Consider the following 15,946-nt stretch of genomic DNA (forward strand, 5'->3'; position numbering starts at 1 on the left):
TCATAACTATAATCATATGAACATAAATGGGTAGACCTATAGACAATAAGAACAGATATTGTGGCCAAAGTTGAGCAAATATTCAAAAACTGGGGTCTGCTTTCTGAGTTTGCCTTTGTGTGGTTATATTACCATGGCTCCATGTGATCATGTAAACAATATTCAAACCAAAACAACTGCACCCTAGACTCAACTATGATGCTGTTTAACTGTTTAAAAACTGTCAGTTTTTGTTCCTTTCCTCACCCCATGCCACCTTCGATCTCTCCCTGCCCAACTGGAATAATCAGGCCCCCTCCCTCCCTCTCTCTCTCTCTTAAGGCTACTCTGTATGCATCAGAGTGAAAACATTACAAATATGATCAGTAAACAAGTGTCTTGCATGATGTTCAGGAATGGACAACTAACCATTTCTGATCTGAAAGCAAATGAAGAAATAATGACTAATCTCTTGCAAGCTCTGCACACACACACACACATCTGGTCGCAGATCGACCACTTTCACCAAAAATGTTGTTTCTTTGTCTTCATGCAATTTCTGACACCTTTAGCAAAATCTTGTTTGAAGTATATGAAGTAAAGCTCTGTGCAAGGCTAGCCAGTGTTTTCTCTGCAATTCTCTGCAAGCAGGTTTCTTCATTTAACTGAGATCATCTCACCTTTACACTCCCTTATGTTGTTATTATTTTTTGCGTTGACTGGTCTGAGCGTTACGCTTTACTGGTGCTGCTTCGCTATTTCCAATGTGATCCCCGCTGTGTCCCAGAAAATGTCCTAGTACAGACAAAGTGTAGCCTACTCTATTGGGGGTGTGGAGTAGGAGAGATTCCATCTTTAATGAACTTGGATGACAAAATGTCCTTCTAACACAATGAAATGTGACGTAGATCTACATCCCAGGGCAACAAAAATCTAGAATAAATAAATGACAAACATGAATCGTTACCAAAGAATCGTCATTTGAGCAGGAAGACATAAAAGTGAACACTTTCGATTGATAGGCTAAATGTTTATTGTATGTTGTCTGGTGTGTGTATTAATATTGCCATTAACAACTAAGCACTTACTGTAATTTTACTAATGTACAGGTTACTTTCATTTATGTTTGTGCAGCATGGATTAGGATTTGATTACACTGGAAAAGCTAGAAATTGATAACACTGAAAAAGCATCAGATAAATGAATAGAAACAGTTGAGGAGGACGATATTGTGATAGGACTTATATTCATTCTTCAGTACTTTAATGAGATCGCGGTACAAGCTTGAGCATTATAGGCTTTTTTGGTCGAAAAAACGCATCCAGTTCCATAGGTATCTGAAAGAAATAGAGATAAGAATTAGAAATCAATTCCCAAAAAACAATAAAAATGTTCTAAAAAATGTGCATGTTGACTGATTGACTAATTAGTACTAAAGGATAGCATAGTATTATTTATTGATTGACTTTGTGATGGCCCTGCCTTATAGTGCATCTTTGTGGAAATATTTATACATAAACACTGTTCTACACTTTATGTTTATTCAAAGACTCTTTTTATAGATTTTTGTCTACATATGTCTTTTAACATATGTACCTTCTGATTTGTTTTCTTACTGTTATTTGTACCATCGTGGTGCTGTAAGAATTTGATTTTGAATTTCTCTTATTATTAAAGAGGGATTATTAAAGTATCTATCTATCTATCTATATATTGCATTTTCATGCACTGTAATGAAACATTTAGAGGGGCCTTAAAGTTTAATTGCAAACATCAGCCACAAAAGGTAGAAAAAAAGAGTATAGGACAACAGCTTAAACCTGAAAAATGATTGCGAAGATATTACAATTTACTGGAAATGAATACACTCTCTCACCAGAGTCTCTTTGCATGTCTCCAGGTTGAAGTTTTGGAGCAGCTGTACCATAATCAATTTCACCAACATAAGAGCAAATCTCATCCCAATGCAATTGCGAGGTCCAATCCCAAAGGGAAGGTAAGCATATGGATCAATGCTCTCCTTATTCTCTTTGCTGAACCTTCAGTAAAACCACAAAGATTAGTCACTTAATTGATTAATTATGTTCCAATTGATTGATTAATATTAAATTACCGTAGTAAATTAATATTTTGACATTTCTATTCCTCCTTCAATCAACATTCAATAGACTCTTGAACTCCCTAACATGACTAACATTTTCTTTTTTTCTTTTGCAGTTTTTCATATAGTGAATTTTTGAACAAAAGCTATAATTAGCATTTTTAAAATCCTACTTTTAAAGGAGAATATTGTGCAATTGTCTGATTCAGTGACACAATAGTCTTTACCTTTCTGGGTTGAAAGCTTCAGGGGACGTCCACAGCTCTGGGTCATGGTGTAATACAGGCACAGGAACAGCAACGAGAGTGCCTTTAGGGATTGTGACTCCATTTATCACCACTGTCTGTTTGCACATCCTCTCTAGACGTGGAGCAGCTGGCCACATTCGCTGAGACTCACAGATGACCATATCCAGATACTCAAGGTGCATCAGCTTTTCATAGGTGACAGGTGCCTATGTAACACATAACAATGCACCTTTATGACATGAACCATTTACTAGTGGTAAATTAACATGTACCCCTCTCTCATACACACATACATAAAAACATACATACAAAAAAGAAAAGTATACAAAAGTATTGGGATGCCTGCCATTACACCCACAGGAACTTAAATGACAACCCATTGTAAATCCGTAGATATTAATATGGAGTTTGGCCCCACCTTTGCAGCTCTTTAGGGAGCCAGGTGTTCTTGTTGAACATCAGTGCCAGACCTCACAAATACTTTTGAATTAATGGGTAAAAATTCTGCAGACAGTCTATATTCTTGATAGCTGGGTTAGCACGGAGTAGCCTGGGTTTTCCCATGCTGCCTTGTGCACGATTTTATTTATGCTGCTAGGCAGCCTGGATTCCATGGACTTCGTTTTCACCTCAACGAAGGAACCAATCACAGAACTGAGGGGGGACTGCAAGATGATGACAACACACCGAAGCGGTTATGAGCTACTTACAGATGCATTTGATAGACATTCATAGCGCCCAATAAACGGCTCTGGGCATTCGTAAAACCACATTTCAAATACGAGAAAATTAATGTGTAGTTCCCAGACCCCATCTCAATGAGATGAGGTCTGACATTAGCCAGGCTAAGCACAGAGACCTTCTCAATTGTAATTGAGAGTGGGTCTAGAAAAGGTTAACTGAGAAAAGGTTGACTGAGCAGGGGCATAACTAGCAGTAAAATTAAACTTAAATTGGTGCATTAAACTCTTACCAAATTGTTTCAGAAGTGTAGCAATCTCGTAAACGAAGGTTTTAAATGCAGTTCTTTGCTCAATTCCAAAGAAATACACATCCATGCCGGATTAGCAATTGTATTTGTGTGCCCATGTTTTAGGGACATTGGAAATGGGCTTCAATGGCCTCTTGGCCAGACGGACTTGCAGAGCAAGTACCAAATTTGCCACAGGTTCATATGGGTATTCCCAGGATATAATCTTGAGGAAATCCTTCCCATAGTGTGGAAGTTTGGTGTAATGACCATAATTTTGTCTATAGTGTACATACACAGTATAGTTCTGTGATTTATATGTTTATATTTTCAATAGCTTAGTAAGACATTCAGACCCAATAACATGGCATGCAACTTAACTTACATTGTTTGGAAACACTGAATCAATCTCCTCTATGAGCTTGTTTAGAACATCTGGATTAATTGCAATACTGTAGGCAAGGAAACCAAGAGTGTTGCTAGTTGTGTCATATCCAGCCAGGATGAAGATAAATGACTGGCTGAGTATTTCATGTTCTGTCAATCCTGAAAATGACATAGTAGAGAGAATTGAGTTTGGTTGTTGATATTGTTGAGGTTGTTGATATTTGAGTTAGCCAATAAAATGACATTCCTCCCTTCCATGCTCCAGAAGCAAAGTGTAAATTGAGTGGATTAATGTATGGTCTGAGCTACTCTGTGATAATAGGCCTACGCATCAGAATTTCTTTACCTCCTAAATAGAACTGAATCTCAGCATTGTGTAAGACACCTCAGTATACAACATTTAGAAGAGGTCATTACCTTTAACAGGTTGATCCTCACTACTTTTCTCAGCTTCCTCATTTGAAATTTGGGAGCGCATCATGAGTTGCAGGAAGTCCACTCTCTGTCAACAAACAAGTACATCCTCAGTGGGCACTGCAGGACATTGTAGACTTACCAACATGCTACCATGTGCAATCTATCAATCGACCACTTCCAGCTAGCATTCCACTGACCCCCATTATTTTTGGCGTCACTTTCACATCAAATAACGAAACTCGAAGGCAGTCTGGGAGAAAGTCCACGGGTAAGATATTTAGGAAAGCATCAAGGGGGAAAAACAATTAAGTGATGTTGTTTTGATGCTTTTGCACTATGACAGAACAATGTGTGTAAACTGCATTGAATGCCTATAAATGTGTTAGTTACCCTGTTTTCTTAGAAGAATTGCACCATGTATGCTCAGCTTAAAGGTGCTTAAAAAAACTTTTAAAAATACTTAAAACATCAACAGAATGTGAAGAAATGACCAAATTGACATTACCGCCTTTACTCTGTGTTGCCCAGATTTCCACTAAAGTTAGCATGCAAAGCCCAGCTCTCATGTAATATCTCTCATGACAATCCAAAGCCTACAGATCTTAGTTCCTTTAAGGTCAATCTTTGGTGTACATACGCGGTCATCGTCCCCATGCTGCTCCTTAATCTTTTGAAGAGTACTGTAGAAGAAGTCCATTAGCGATTTTGAAAAAAAACTGATACCAAGTTTGTCCATAAGAGGAACCATTGAAGGACATACAACTAAAAAAGAAAGGGAGGTAATGTTACCAGCTATAAATGTGTGATTACAAATGCATAGTGGTGCTGAAAGTATGAAGTAATATTGCTTCAATTAAAAAACACATGGAAAAGATCAGTTACAGTATTTGTCAACAGTGAGACTTTTTCCCATTTCCATCTATTGATATTGAGTAGGTGCATTAATGTCAATGGCCATATGTATATAAAACAAAGCAACACAAGAAATCAAAGTATCGATACAGTATTGTGGAAAATAGTGCTGGAAACCATCAGTGATACATATCAGGATCAGGATCATTCGTATCTGGATGGACCTACTGGGAAAAATGTTTTGCACATTTTCTGATGTATTCACTCAACTGGCGTACTTACTGGCCATAACAAAGGCTGGATTGAAAAGGCTGATATTCATCAGTTTCTTTACATTGGCAACTAAGGGGTCATTTGGGTTGTTGATGGAATCAGCCTCTACACTGAATGAAGTACTGGTCAGAACATCCATATTGTATAAACCAAACATGCTGTGGGCAAACAACAGTAAACAACAACATTTAAATGGATTATTGATTTCAAAACATTATTATTGTAACTAGATCTGGAGCACAGGGCAGTGTATAAAGATGATTAGTTTGGGGAGAAAAAAGTTTAACTTACTCTTTCATACTAATTGGTTCATTTAAGTTTTGCTTTTTCAAGTACTCTATTAAACGGTTTGCATATTCTCCAGCTATAGGAAACACCTGGAACAACAGAACAAAAGAATCTACATTTGCAGTGCATGATCATATAACCTGAACAAATTCAGATTGTTTTATCTCAAACTCCATTTAATATTTTGGTCAACTTTTCCTCATCCAAACATGTGATATTTCTAGAATTAGAAGAAAGAATTATCATCAATCAGACATCCAAGATGAATAACCTCTTTGATTCGTCCACTTGTAAATGTTGGAGAGAGACTAGTTCGGATTCTCTTCCACTTTTCGTCCTCGACAGCGGTCAGTGCATCAGCCAACTGTCCAGACAGTACGTCTTTCTGTAGATAGTCAAGCAAGGCTTTAAGTACTTTTTTGTGTTTATTTAATAGGCTGGTTTTCCACAGATGAATTAAGCCCTGGTCCTGGACTAAAAAAGAACTTCAATGGAAATCTCCTCTGAGTAAAATGTTTTAGTCTAGGACTAGGCTTAATCTATGTACAGGAAACCACTCATAAATGGCATACCAGTATCTATTTTAATAAAAGTTAATATATTAAAGGTATAATAAAGGCTCTAAGCGATGTTATACGGTTTCAAAGCTAAAACATTTTTTGTCACATACTGCAAACATCACCTCACTATCTGCTAGCTGCCTCTGCTCTGAATACATTTAAAAAAAATGCAGTCTCTGTGGACAGCCGAGGCTCGAAAAACAGCAACGACTTGGTCCAACCTGGACCATAAAAACATAACAAACTGTTCCAGCAAATTTGTACGGGAGGGAAGGGGAGGGAGTAGCGCAGTGGCATAGTCAGGTTATATTGTGATTGTAGTAGTTAGTTGGGTATACTGTGATCAACCCCAAATGTTAATACGTATCCTTGCCTATTTTAAGTGGGTATACTGAGATGGTGATGCTTTTTATATGGTTATATGGTCCTGCGTATCACATAGATTACACCACTGGAGTAGCGAGCTAGCTTTCTGTTTTTTTTTTTACATCAACAGAAATGACGTTACCCAGCATTTCTTAGAGCGCCTTAAAACTTAATTCTTTAAAAAAATAATATAATATAAAATATTCCTTAATCTGATGGCCTAGCTGTGCCATTAAAGACATATTTTTGTAAAATCTGCAAAACCATTTTCTTGTCTTCACCATTTTTTCTCTAGAAATTGATTCTCTAGGCTATTATGTAGCCTATCTTGTTGAAATAATGTCCCACAGCAATGAGTAAGGAACTGACCAGAAAACATTTAAGGTTAGCAAATTATGCTGTGGATAATGAGATGTGTTTTTCAGGTATTGGCCATGAGACAGAAAGCCAAGAACCTACCCTTCTATTAGTGAAGGCAGTGTAAAACTCCTTGACCATAACTGCCTTTATCATCCCAGGGTCTGTAACCATCAGCACTGGTGATCTGCCCTCAAAGATCCTGAAAGACAAAAGTCAAACTGTGCGCACTGATCTCCATATGCGCTCAAACCTGCTTAAGCCTTTTTACTCACCCCCACATTCTTCCATATTTTTGGAAACACTGTTGGTCAAAGACGTGGAAACCCTACATAGTTCATATGGAAAACACAGTGGAAATGAATGTTAGTGTTTGCAAATCCAATCAGTCGCAAATGAGTCCTTTTTGTAGACTAGATATTGGCGTCGAAAATATTTCGCCAAGGAGAAAGGATTGCTCACTTTCATCGCCATTGATCCAAATGACCCCAGGAATGGCCAAGGCCGGGGTCCCGGAATGCCAATGTTTTTGAAATATCCATAAGGCCATGTCCCATATCTTAAAAAGAGACCACACACTGACCTTTAATCAACCGAACAGCCACGAATAGTCCCATTGCGCCAACCGAGACTATAGCCTACACGCAGCATCTGTTGCTGCACCGTCAAATGCACTGGTCGTCGCACTTGTTGTAAGCATTTTGTATTATCTGAAAACACCTTAGGCCAGAGAAAAAATGACATGAAAGCAAAATTACAAAGAAAACAATCTCAGATTACTTACATTATCAAGAGCGTTAAAAGCAAAACTAAGAGAGTCCACGTCTCCATGGAAAATGAAGGCAACATATTCATTTGTTGAACTTCGCAACTACGACAGGTATCACTGAAACACGAAACTGCGATAAACTGGATTTAGACAAACACTGAGAAACTACAACTGCCCATAACCTTTGCGAGAGCGCTGATGGTCTATAAACAGGAAGTGGCCTGAACTCCATTGTCCCCAGTTGATTTTGGATTACGCAATGACTAAAAAATAAAAAAAAACCTGATAGGCCTACAGTAGCCTAGATCAGTGTTTCTCAAACTTTTTCAGACCAAGGACCACTTAACCAATAAAAAAAACTCACGGACCACTAAGCTAAAAAAAAAAAAAAGAGTAGCCTAGACCTACTTTACACAATAGGCCTACTCACTGAACCACCTTGCATATAATGATTATACCAATACCCAATGTATTATGCATGGGCAGCATACTAATGAGGAGGGTGGGACAGTTAGATTACATCCTGAGGGTCTAAGCTTTCAGAAAATATATGGTTTTTATGGTTGAATCAGTTTCCCCTTCATGGTACAGACCAAAATGTATTGAATTGCATTGAATTAGCAGCATAGCTAATAAGCCTATTTGATATATTTCATGTGTATGCATGCTTTTTAAACATATATGCTGTGTTTACAGTAGTAGTATACATTTGAAAACAGTATGTGGTTAATATGACTAATTCATAAACTTTGTCATGTTTTCTAGTATTATCTATAGCCTACGGACCTGACTTTTACCATAAACTGACTAATCAACCGTTTGGTTGAGCATGTTTTCAAAAAATTATTTGACCATGAAAATATGTATATATTTTTAATGTTAATTAATACATGTGTTATTCCACTTCATTTTAACATAATAATATATGGTGTCTTAAAGTGTGCTCTACCAAACGGATGAGCAGGCAGTTAAAGTGTTAAATGATTTTATGAGACAGTGTGCCTTCCATGGCACACATACCCCCTCCTCCACACCCCCAACATTCTAAATCAATTGTATGCACCATATTGCTATGTAGCATAGTATACATTTGAGAGCTTGGACTCTTGGGAATCCATACATGACAACCTTTTTCATCTACAATCTGTATAGTGCTTTACATTGTCAAGTGCATTTTACTATGTTTCAATTAAAGTTTATCAAAAATGTCCTCCTCCCCCTCCTCCACTTCCCTACCTTCTAGCTGCAGTGTACAGGTGGGTCTCAACAAATTTGAATATCGTGGAAAAGTTCATTTCCCCCCTAATTTAGTTAAAAAAGTGGATCTTTCATCTACGTTTACTACAACATTCATCATCAAGATTACAACAAAAAATGGCTTGACATATTTCACTTTATATCTAATGAATCTGGAATATATGAAAGATCCACTTTTTGAACTAAATTAGGGGGTAACTTTTCCACGATATTCTAATTTTTGGAGACTCACCTGTATATCCTTAACAATAAGTAGATGCAGCATATTGGGTCTTGAAATATCCACAAGAATCCATAGAAATAGAATATTCATGTTGTTTCATCCAATATAAGTTGTGCATATGTATAATCCATCTTATACACACCCATTGAACCACCAAACAAATGGCAAAAATAGACTTTTGTGTAATTATTCCATGTTTTCTGTAGTCATTCTATATAAGAACCTCTGACATACAAACTTCATTTGATACCATGATTATGCTTCTACACCAAGGAGTTCATATACAGTAGGCCTTTAATTGTCAATATGCATTTTGGGTAACCAAAAGTCCTGAGTCTCCATAGGGCATTTTGCCCTATATTTGCCACATGGACACACCTTTACAATTAACTGTAATTTACTCATTTTTTTCTTCTATATTGATCTACTTTCAGACACAGCTTCACAAGACCTGGTGCATGTGTGTGTGTGTGAGTTATGTGGAGTGTGTGTGTGTGTGTGTGTGTGTGTGTGTGTGAGTTATGTAGAGTGTGTGTGTGTGTGTGTGTGTGTGTGTGTGTGTATGTGTGTGTGTGAGTTATGTGGAGTGTGTGTGTGTGTGTGTGTGTGTGTGTGAGTTATGTAGAGTGTGTGTGTGTGTGTGAGTTATGTGGAGTGTGTGTGTGTGTGTGTGAGTTATGTAGAGTGTGTGTGTGTGAGTTATGTAGAGTGTGTGTGTGTGTGTGTGTGTGTGTGTGTGTGTGTGTGTGTGAGTTATGTAGAGTGTGTGTGTGAGTTATGTGGAGTGTGTGTGTGTGTGTGTGTGAGAGTTATGTAGAGTGTGTGTGTGTGTGAGTTATGTAGAGTGTGTGTGTGAGTTATGTAGAGTGTGTGTGTGAGTTATGTGGAGTGTGTGTGTGTGTGTGTGTGTGTGTGTGTGTGAGTTATGTAGAGTGTGTGTGTGAGAGTTATGTAGAGTGTGTGTGTGAGGGCTCAGTTTTGTTTCCCAAGTGAGCGACTCAAGAGGGATGAAATGTGGTCAGTTCAAAGATGTTTGTAACCTGGTAGAAAAAAACAAAACAATATTCTAGCCTCTGTAACTCTGTGCCAGTACATAACACATTCATTCTGACACCAGAGACTTTCTAATGAGGAGACACAGCACTTAAAGAATCTCCTGTAGAAGTGCATAGGGGTTAGTTCGTAACGCAAACTTGGCAGTCGTCTACACATATTCCGCCCCTTCCGCCACCAAAAGTTGACACGTGTGAAACTGTACATCGTGCCAATCATGTGGTATGTTGTGAATCCATCGTACCAATCATGTGTTGTGATCTCGCAGCTGGAGCGAGGTTGGTGTCGTAAAGACTTGCGCATGCCAAATTAGATGCCCGATAAGTGCCTAAAATGCATTGCAATATGGTCGCCGAGTGGGACTTGCCTAAAAGGACTTTGGCAGCACCACATACAGACAGCAAAATTTGATTTGAGATCTCACCTGTTCCTCCTAAGGGATCTTTAGGAAAAATGGGGCCAGATAAGAATATATTGAGAAGAAAAGAGGTTAAACAGAGTATTTTAAGTTGATCAGAAGTTGGATTTTTGGAACATTGCAATCAGAACATCCAGTTCTGCAGTTATGAGGAGGCTAGGGAGAGGGGGTGATGTGGTGATACTCCCACAGGCTGGGGAGGCACTCCCTGAGTGAGTGGGGGATGGGGGTATGGGGTGAAGAGTACAGAAGATGTAGATCAAGGGGGAGGGTGGTGGGTAACCTCCGAGTGGTGCAGGCTGGTGTCACAGATTGGTCTGTGGGCTCTGGTGGGTGGGGTCATGGGTGGTAACGAGGGCAACCGAATCAAATCGGGTAAAACATAGATTTAAATGATTTGCCCACTCCCTTGCACCAGATTCAGGTCCATTCGTTTTTAAACCCCTCCAGACTTCTCTGGCATTGTTATCCTGAAGGCGCTGCGCCAATTTCCTCCTGTAGGTGTCCTTCCCCCTTCTTATCTCCCTCTTATTTTGCACTCGCCTCAACTCCTCTTTATCCCCAGATCTAAAAGCCCTCTTCTTCTGATTAAGCAATCCTTTCAGTTCAGGGGTCATCCAGGGTTTATTAGAAAACATCATACCTTTTTAACAGGTACAGTGTTATTCACACAGAAATGTATGTAATCTGTGACACAAGTTGTAATGCTATCCAAGTCTTTGATCTTTGATCCCTTGAAAGCTCTAATCATACTTGTCTATCAGTTCACTGACAACCACTTTTCCTGGGTTTTGCATGGGAGTAAACATCAAGTTTACTAGTCAAATGTTGAACTTAGTTAATAATGTAGCCTAAACAATATTAATATGTGAAGATATATGTGATGCGTTAAATATACATTTTAGTTGTATCTAATAATTTCATTGACAAGTCTGTTTCTCCTATAGTCACATGCAGAACAGGCACAGGGAAATTCCACGCTTGTAGCGTTCTGTCACTCATGGAACAGAGATGTGCAGTGGTGGTGGATAGGAGGTGGGCCTTATTGGAGGGTAAGGTGCGGGTTGGCTGGTAAAGGGTCTAGAGGCTGATGGGGCATGTTTCAAAAGAGTTCAAAGTTTTCTATGGCACTCCAGAAGGTCAAATGAAAACAGAATGACCTGCACATAATACACGTTGATACAGTGATGACAGTGAATACATCCACCGTTACAGAAGGAATATACCAGGTATTTGACAAACATTGCAATTTAGAAAAAATTGGTGATAAATAAAAAATAGAAGTTCAAATCTGTGATAAAGGAATGAACTATTCACGATACAGATAACACAATACAATATATTGAGATGCAACAAAGATGGGGAAAGAAGGGATCAGATATTCTTTATCACACATTTGAGATTATGGACAAGGCGGTACTTGCCTCAATAAAATGGGGAACAGAGAAATGTTGTGCTTTTGAATTGTTTATTACACTGAATCTTAAGTGAGAAATGCTTGCACTGAACACATCTAATGACTGACTATACACAGGCAACAACAGAACAGGTGGCAAACAAAAAAGGTTTCTGATAATAGATAAGTGTAGTTGAAAAGTATTATAGCAGACAGAATTAAAGGCTCCTGACAGCAATTCAAACTAAGCTACCAAGCTGACCACAAGCTGACCTGATGACCACAATTGAATTTCAAATCTCAAATCAACAGCCAGGGCTCAATACACTATGTATCAAATGATTAATCTGACACTGCTGGACAGAAACTCATCTGCTTCAGATGTGATGTTTATTCTTGCATAACACCCCATATTACTTTGTATGACGAGACAGTAAGCAGAGTAAAGCATTTAGTTCCAGACCATGACGTACATTAAAGGTAAGTCCAGTATACAGTCGTTCAGTTTAGTAAATAGAGTAAGATGGTTAGTCCTTAAAGAAAGTGAGTGACATTAACTGCTTAGAACAATACTACAATTTAAAACAAACATCATAGGGAAAGGAAAATGATAAATATGGGATATTCTGAAATTTTTGAATGCACTGGATTGGTGTAAACAAGACTCTTCCTGGGCGAGTCCAAATCTAGTGAGAGCACAAGTTCTCTCGAAGCCATCATATTGCTTTGCTGTTGCTCCACCAGCCAATTCATCCTGAACAGTTTTTTTCTTTCTAAATCTGACATAACCATCCATAACCATAAGCTGATGGCCAACCTGTGCATAATCTGACACAGGCTATGAATGTGGTCAAACTAGCTAGCTAGGAAATCAGAGGACAAAAACAAATAAATCATTAAAAAAGAATGATATGACTAATATAATGCATCTTTACAGAGGCCTTGGAGAGAGAGCAGGATGTGTGACAGATAAAAGCATCCTCAGGGGGTTCCAAAAAAGCCTCACCAACGGGCTTTCTCCGAACTCCTGCTCTGCTTACAACTTTCCTTTTAAGTGAAGATAGTGGTAATCTAAGGCACTTGAAAGGAACTCTGCATCAGCCATTTATAGCCTATATAGCAGCCTTAAGAACACACAAACAGGCCGCAAGGGTTTTGGGAGTCAGACATGCAAGCACTTGACACATTGACACCTGTTTCACCAAATGCTGGTACATTTTCCCATCCATTTTATAGTCCTACTGTATCACGTAACTGATTGTCCTGAGAATAGAATCTCAGTAATAAACCTTTTTTTTTTCATTTTGAATGTAAGTTGTCAAAAGTCTCATTGTAGACTGATTAATACTTCACAGATAACAAAATTAAAATAGCCAAACAACTAAGAAGTCATTTTAAAAAGTCCATCAGAAAGTCTTTAGAGAATATTCAAGAACATTCAACAGAGTTAGACATTCATTAGCCTCCCAATCTCAGCATATTTTAATTGGCTACATCATTACATTTACATTCCTAGGTCTTAATATGGGAAAACATAGCATATTTGGTTCTCAGTAGCCCCTTGGCTGAGTTAAAACATTTCCAGCACGGTCAGCTTTACAAGAGTCTATTGTACTGTGTGCGGCCCATCATGAACCATTAGAGGACCACGAGAGTGTGAGAGTTGTCTGTAGACAGTTTACCAGGTAATGTTCTGTTCTGTTCTTAAATATGCAATTCTACTAAACAAAAATTAATTTTAAAACTCTTTTTGTGAACAATGGCCTCCTAACTTCATAATGTAATAAGCTAATACAGCAATTTTCCTGATAAATACAATCAAGACTTGGGGGCCAAAAAGATAACCATACACCATGGCGAAAAAGAAAAAAAAGGTTACATTCAACAGTTATTTTGCACTATACATGGACCAATTTAGAAATAACAACTTTTTTTCTAACAATGTCTTGGTAATATCTCAGTATATCTTAAGCAAGATAAAGAGTCCTCCATAGAAAAATATTGTGTACTGAACTATCATGTTAAAGAGCATCCGCTAGAAAAAAGGCCTCTATCTAAAAATTACTTTTTTCATGTTTATGTGCTTTAGCCTGTAACAAACTAATTTCAGTAGAAAAAGCTTTTTTAACAATGCAGATGTTTATCTGAGATAGAGTTAAATAAATCCTCACAAAAGGTGTAGTGCAGGCCGCTGAGGTCTTCCACAGCTTCCTGTTGAGTCAAAATACATAATGCTTCATTTCTAAGAGACTGCGGTTTACAGATTAGATGATAGCTGCTTAGGACTTGGTCCCACCCCCAACCCAAATTAAGTACTTTCTCAATGGTACCTTTTGTTGAAAAAAAAAGGGGCACATGTAAATAAACAAAACAAAACAAAACAAAACAAAAACAAAACAAAACATGTGCAGGAAGGTATCTGAGGGACCATCTCCATCCTTGTTTCAGAGAACAAAAGGAAACAACATTAAAACCATTTGAGCATTACCCTTGTAAGGCTTTTTACAACAACAGATATATGCAGTCATTTCAAGCTCAAATAAGTTGCCTCGGGAAAAAAAAAGGAAAAAAACCCCATGTTATACAGCTCACCTGGCAAATAAATGCCTAGAGTTGACTCTTAGATTAAATAATCTGCAGTTCATTGTAAAAAGGACCAGAAAGAAAACAGAGAGGATGAAGAAGATGAATAAACAAACAAAGAAACAAACGTCCCCACCCCCCAAATAGTTTGGCACCATGAACTGATGATACTGTGTGGGACATGACTAAAAGGGCTTCCAGGTCGTTCATCTCTTCTGTTCTAGCACTCATGACTCATTCATTGGTTTCCTGGTTCATGGCCACGATAACCGGCTGGGGCATAGGGGTCACTCCACTGTCATCCTCCATCTTGGGCCTCTTAGCCTCAGGCTCGCCTGGGGCAGAGGCACCCTCGTTGCCCTCCCGACTGTGGGGTCGGTTCACTACAACAGGGGGTGAGGTGGAGGCCTGGGCAGCCAAGATCTGAAGGGGATTGGTGAGCGCTGGGGAAAAAAAAAAAAGTAATATTTGTATAAGTGGATTTGTTTGTTCATACTCTAAGGGCCCTAATTGAAATGTTGGGAAATGTTTTCTTGTGCATGAACTATAGCAATCATGTGACATGTGGGAGCACTGAGCAGATTTATCAGTGTTTGCTCTAAAGGTCTTCCCCATGGTATTAAATTAGCAAATTGATTTTGCTTAGCTATTAAATTAGCTTTAGTCAGACTTAAAGGTACACTATGCAAGATTTACACCTTTATGAAGCCAATTTGATGGTAAACGAACTTGTAATAGGCGAATCGTTCACCTAGCATAGCTATACAGCATAGACGTAGCGAGTCACTACCGAGAAAACCAGCCGTGCAACTTCCAAGAGTGGCGCCCCGCCAAAACTTGCGAGAATCGTGAAACATTACCTTGTCAATAGATATAGCACTTTGGAGATTTTGCCTGTTGTTAATCCTTCACCTCCACAACAAAAGCATTTGCATTGTGTACAGGGGGGAGAAGTTTGCTATTTACAATAGCAGAGTAACATACATTGCGACTCTAGAGGGAGCTCTAAACTCGCCAAAAATACCTAAACCTGCATAGTATACCTTTAAGATTTTGCCCAACATTCAAATTAGGGCTCTGAGTCTTAACGTCTCACTCTTATTTATAAATATGTATATTAGCCCAGCAAATAAGTTTGGTCCATGCATATCTGACACTTATCACACGGCCTGCTTTTCTAATTAGAGTCCTATGTGTTCATTCTCTGGTGTCAGTTTCACAGAACTTGACAAGTGAGATGAAACAATATACAACAAAGTACTTAGAGTCAACCCTGGACATAAAGATAAAAGGGTAGTACCTCTGGGGAAAAAAAGGGGAATGGTTATGTGAATAAATTTTGCTCTTTTTTTGTCTGGCCTGATGTACGTACCATAGGCATTTGGTGAGATGCTGGTGGCGGGCAGGGCGTGTTTGCCGTTCTGGGTGATGGGCTGGACAGGCAGCTGG

The 15,946-nt window shown here is 38.5% G+C and overlaps 2 protein-coding genes across 3 annotated transcripts in view; both read right to left on the bottom strand.

Moving 5' to 3' along the window:
• Positions 1-994: 994 nt before the first annotated feature.
• Positions 995-7,871, bottom strand: LOC143101732 (cytochrome P450 3A27-like). The gene is made up of 13 exons (XM_076264901.1): positions 7,583-7,871; positions 7,261-7,357; positions 7,074-7,126; positions 6,901-7,000; positions 5,787-5,900; positions 5,519-5,604; positions 5,237-5,385; positions 4,740-4,864; positions 4,103-4,187; positions 3,684-3,844; positions 2,308-2,534; positions 1,856-2,018; positions 995-1,316 (listed from the first exon to the last, which is right to left on the bottom strand). The coding sequence occupies exons 1-13, from the start codon at positions 7,651-7,653 to the stop codon at positions 1,242-1,244; spliced, it is 1,506 nt and encodes a 501-aa protein (XP_076121016.1). The 5' UTR covers positions 7,654-7,871; the 3' UTR covers positions 995-1,241.
• Positions 7,872-13,361: 5,490 nt separating this feature from the next.
• Positions 13,362-15,946, bottom strand: part of foxk1 (forkhead box K1) — a 29,736-nt gene continuing 27,151 nt past the window's right edge. For both annotated transcript variants that reach the window (XM_076264904.1, XM_076264902.1), the window contains exons 8-9: positions 15,870-15,946; positions 13,362-14,940 (exon numbers count right to left, since the gene is read on the bottom strand). The exon at positions 15,870-15,946 is cut by the window's right edge. In XM_076264904.1, coding sequence (XP_076121019.1) covers positions 14,732-14,940; positions 15,870-15,946 — 286 coding nt within the window. In that variant the 3' untranslated portion in view covers positions 13,362-14,731. The remainder of the gene's footprint in view (positions 14,941-15,869) is intronic.

The sequence above is a fragment of the Alosa pseudoharengus genome, unplaced genomic scaffold (genome assembly GCF_046254945.1).
Source record: "Alosa pseudoharengus isolate Yale_2024_CS ecotype anadromous, Long Island Sound unplaced genomic scaffold, YU_APseudo_1.1 YU_APseudo_1.1_scf_4, whole genome shotgun sequence".
Lineage (NCBI taxonomy): Eukaryota > Metazoa > Chordata > Actinopteri > Clupeiformes > Clupeidae > Alosa > Alosa pseudoharengus.

What these genes read in the sequence shown, in the direction of transcription:
- LOC143101732 (XM_076264901.1), bottom strand. Translation starts at nt 7,653, where the DNA reads ATGAATATGTTGCCTTCATTTTCCATGGAGACGTGGACTCTCTTAGTT. An exon ending in CTGCCTTCACTAATAGAAGG is followed by an intron (nt 5,901 to 6,900) that starts GTAGGTTCTTGG and finishes GACTATCTACAG; the next exon opens with AAAGACGTACTGTCTGGACA. An exon ending in AGCATGGGGACGATGACCGC is followed by an intron (nt 4,188 to 4,739) that starts GTATGTACACCA and finishes GTTTGTTGACAG; the next exon opens with AGAGTGGACTTCCTGCAACT.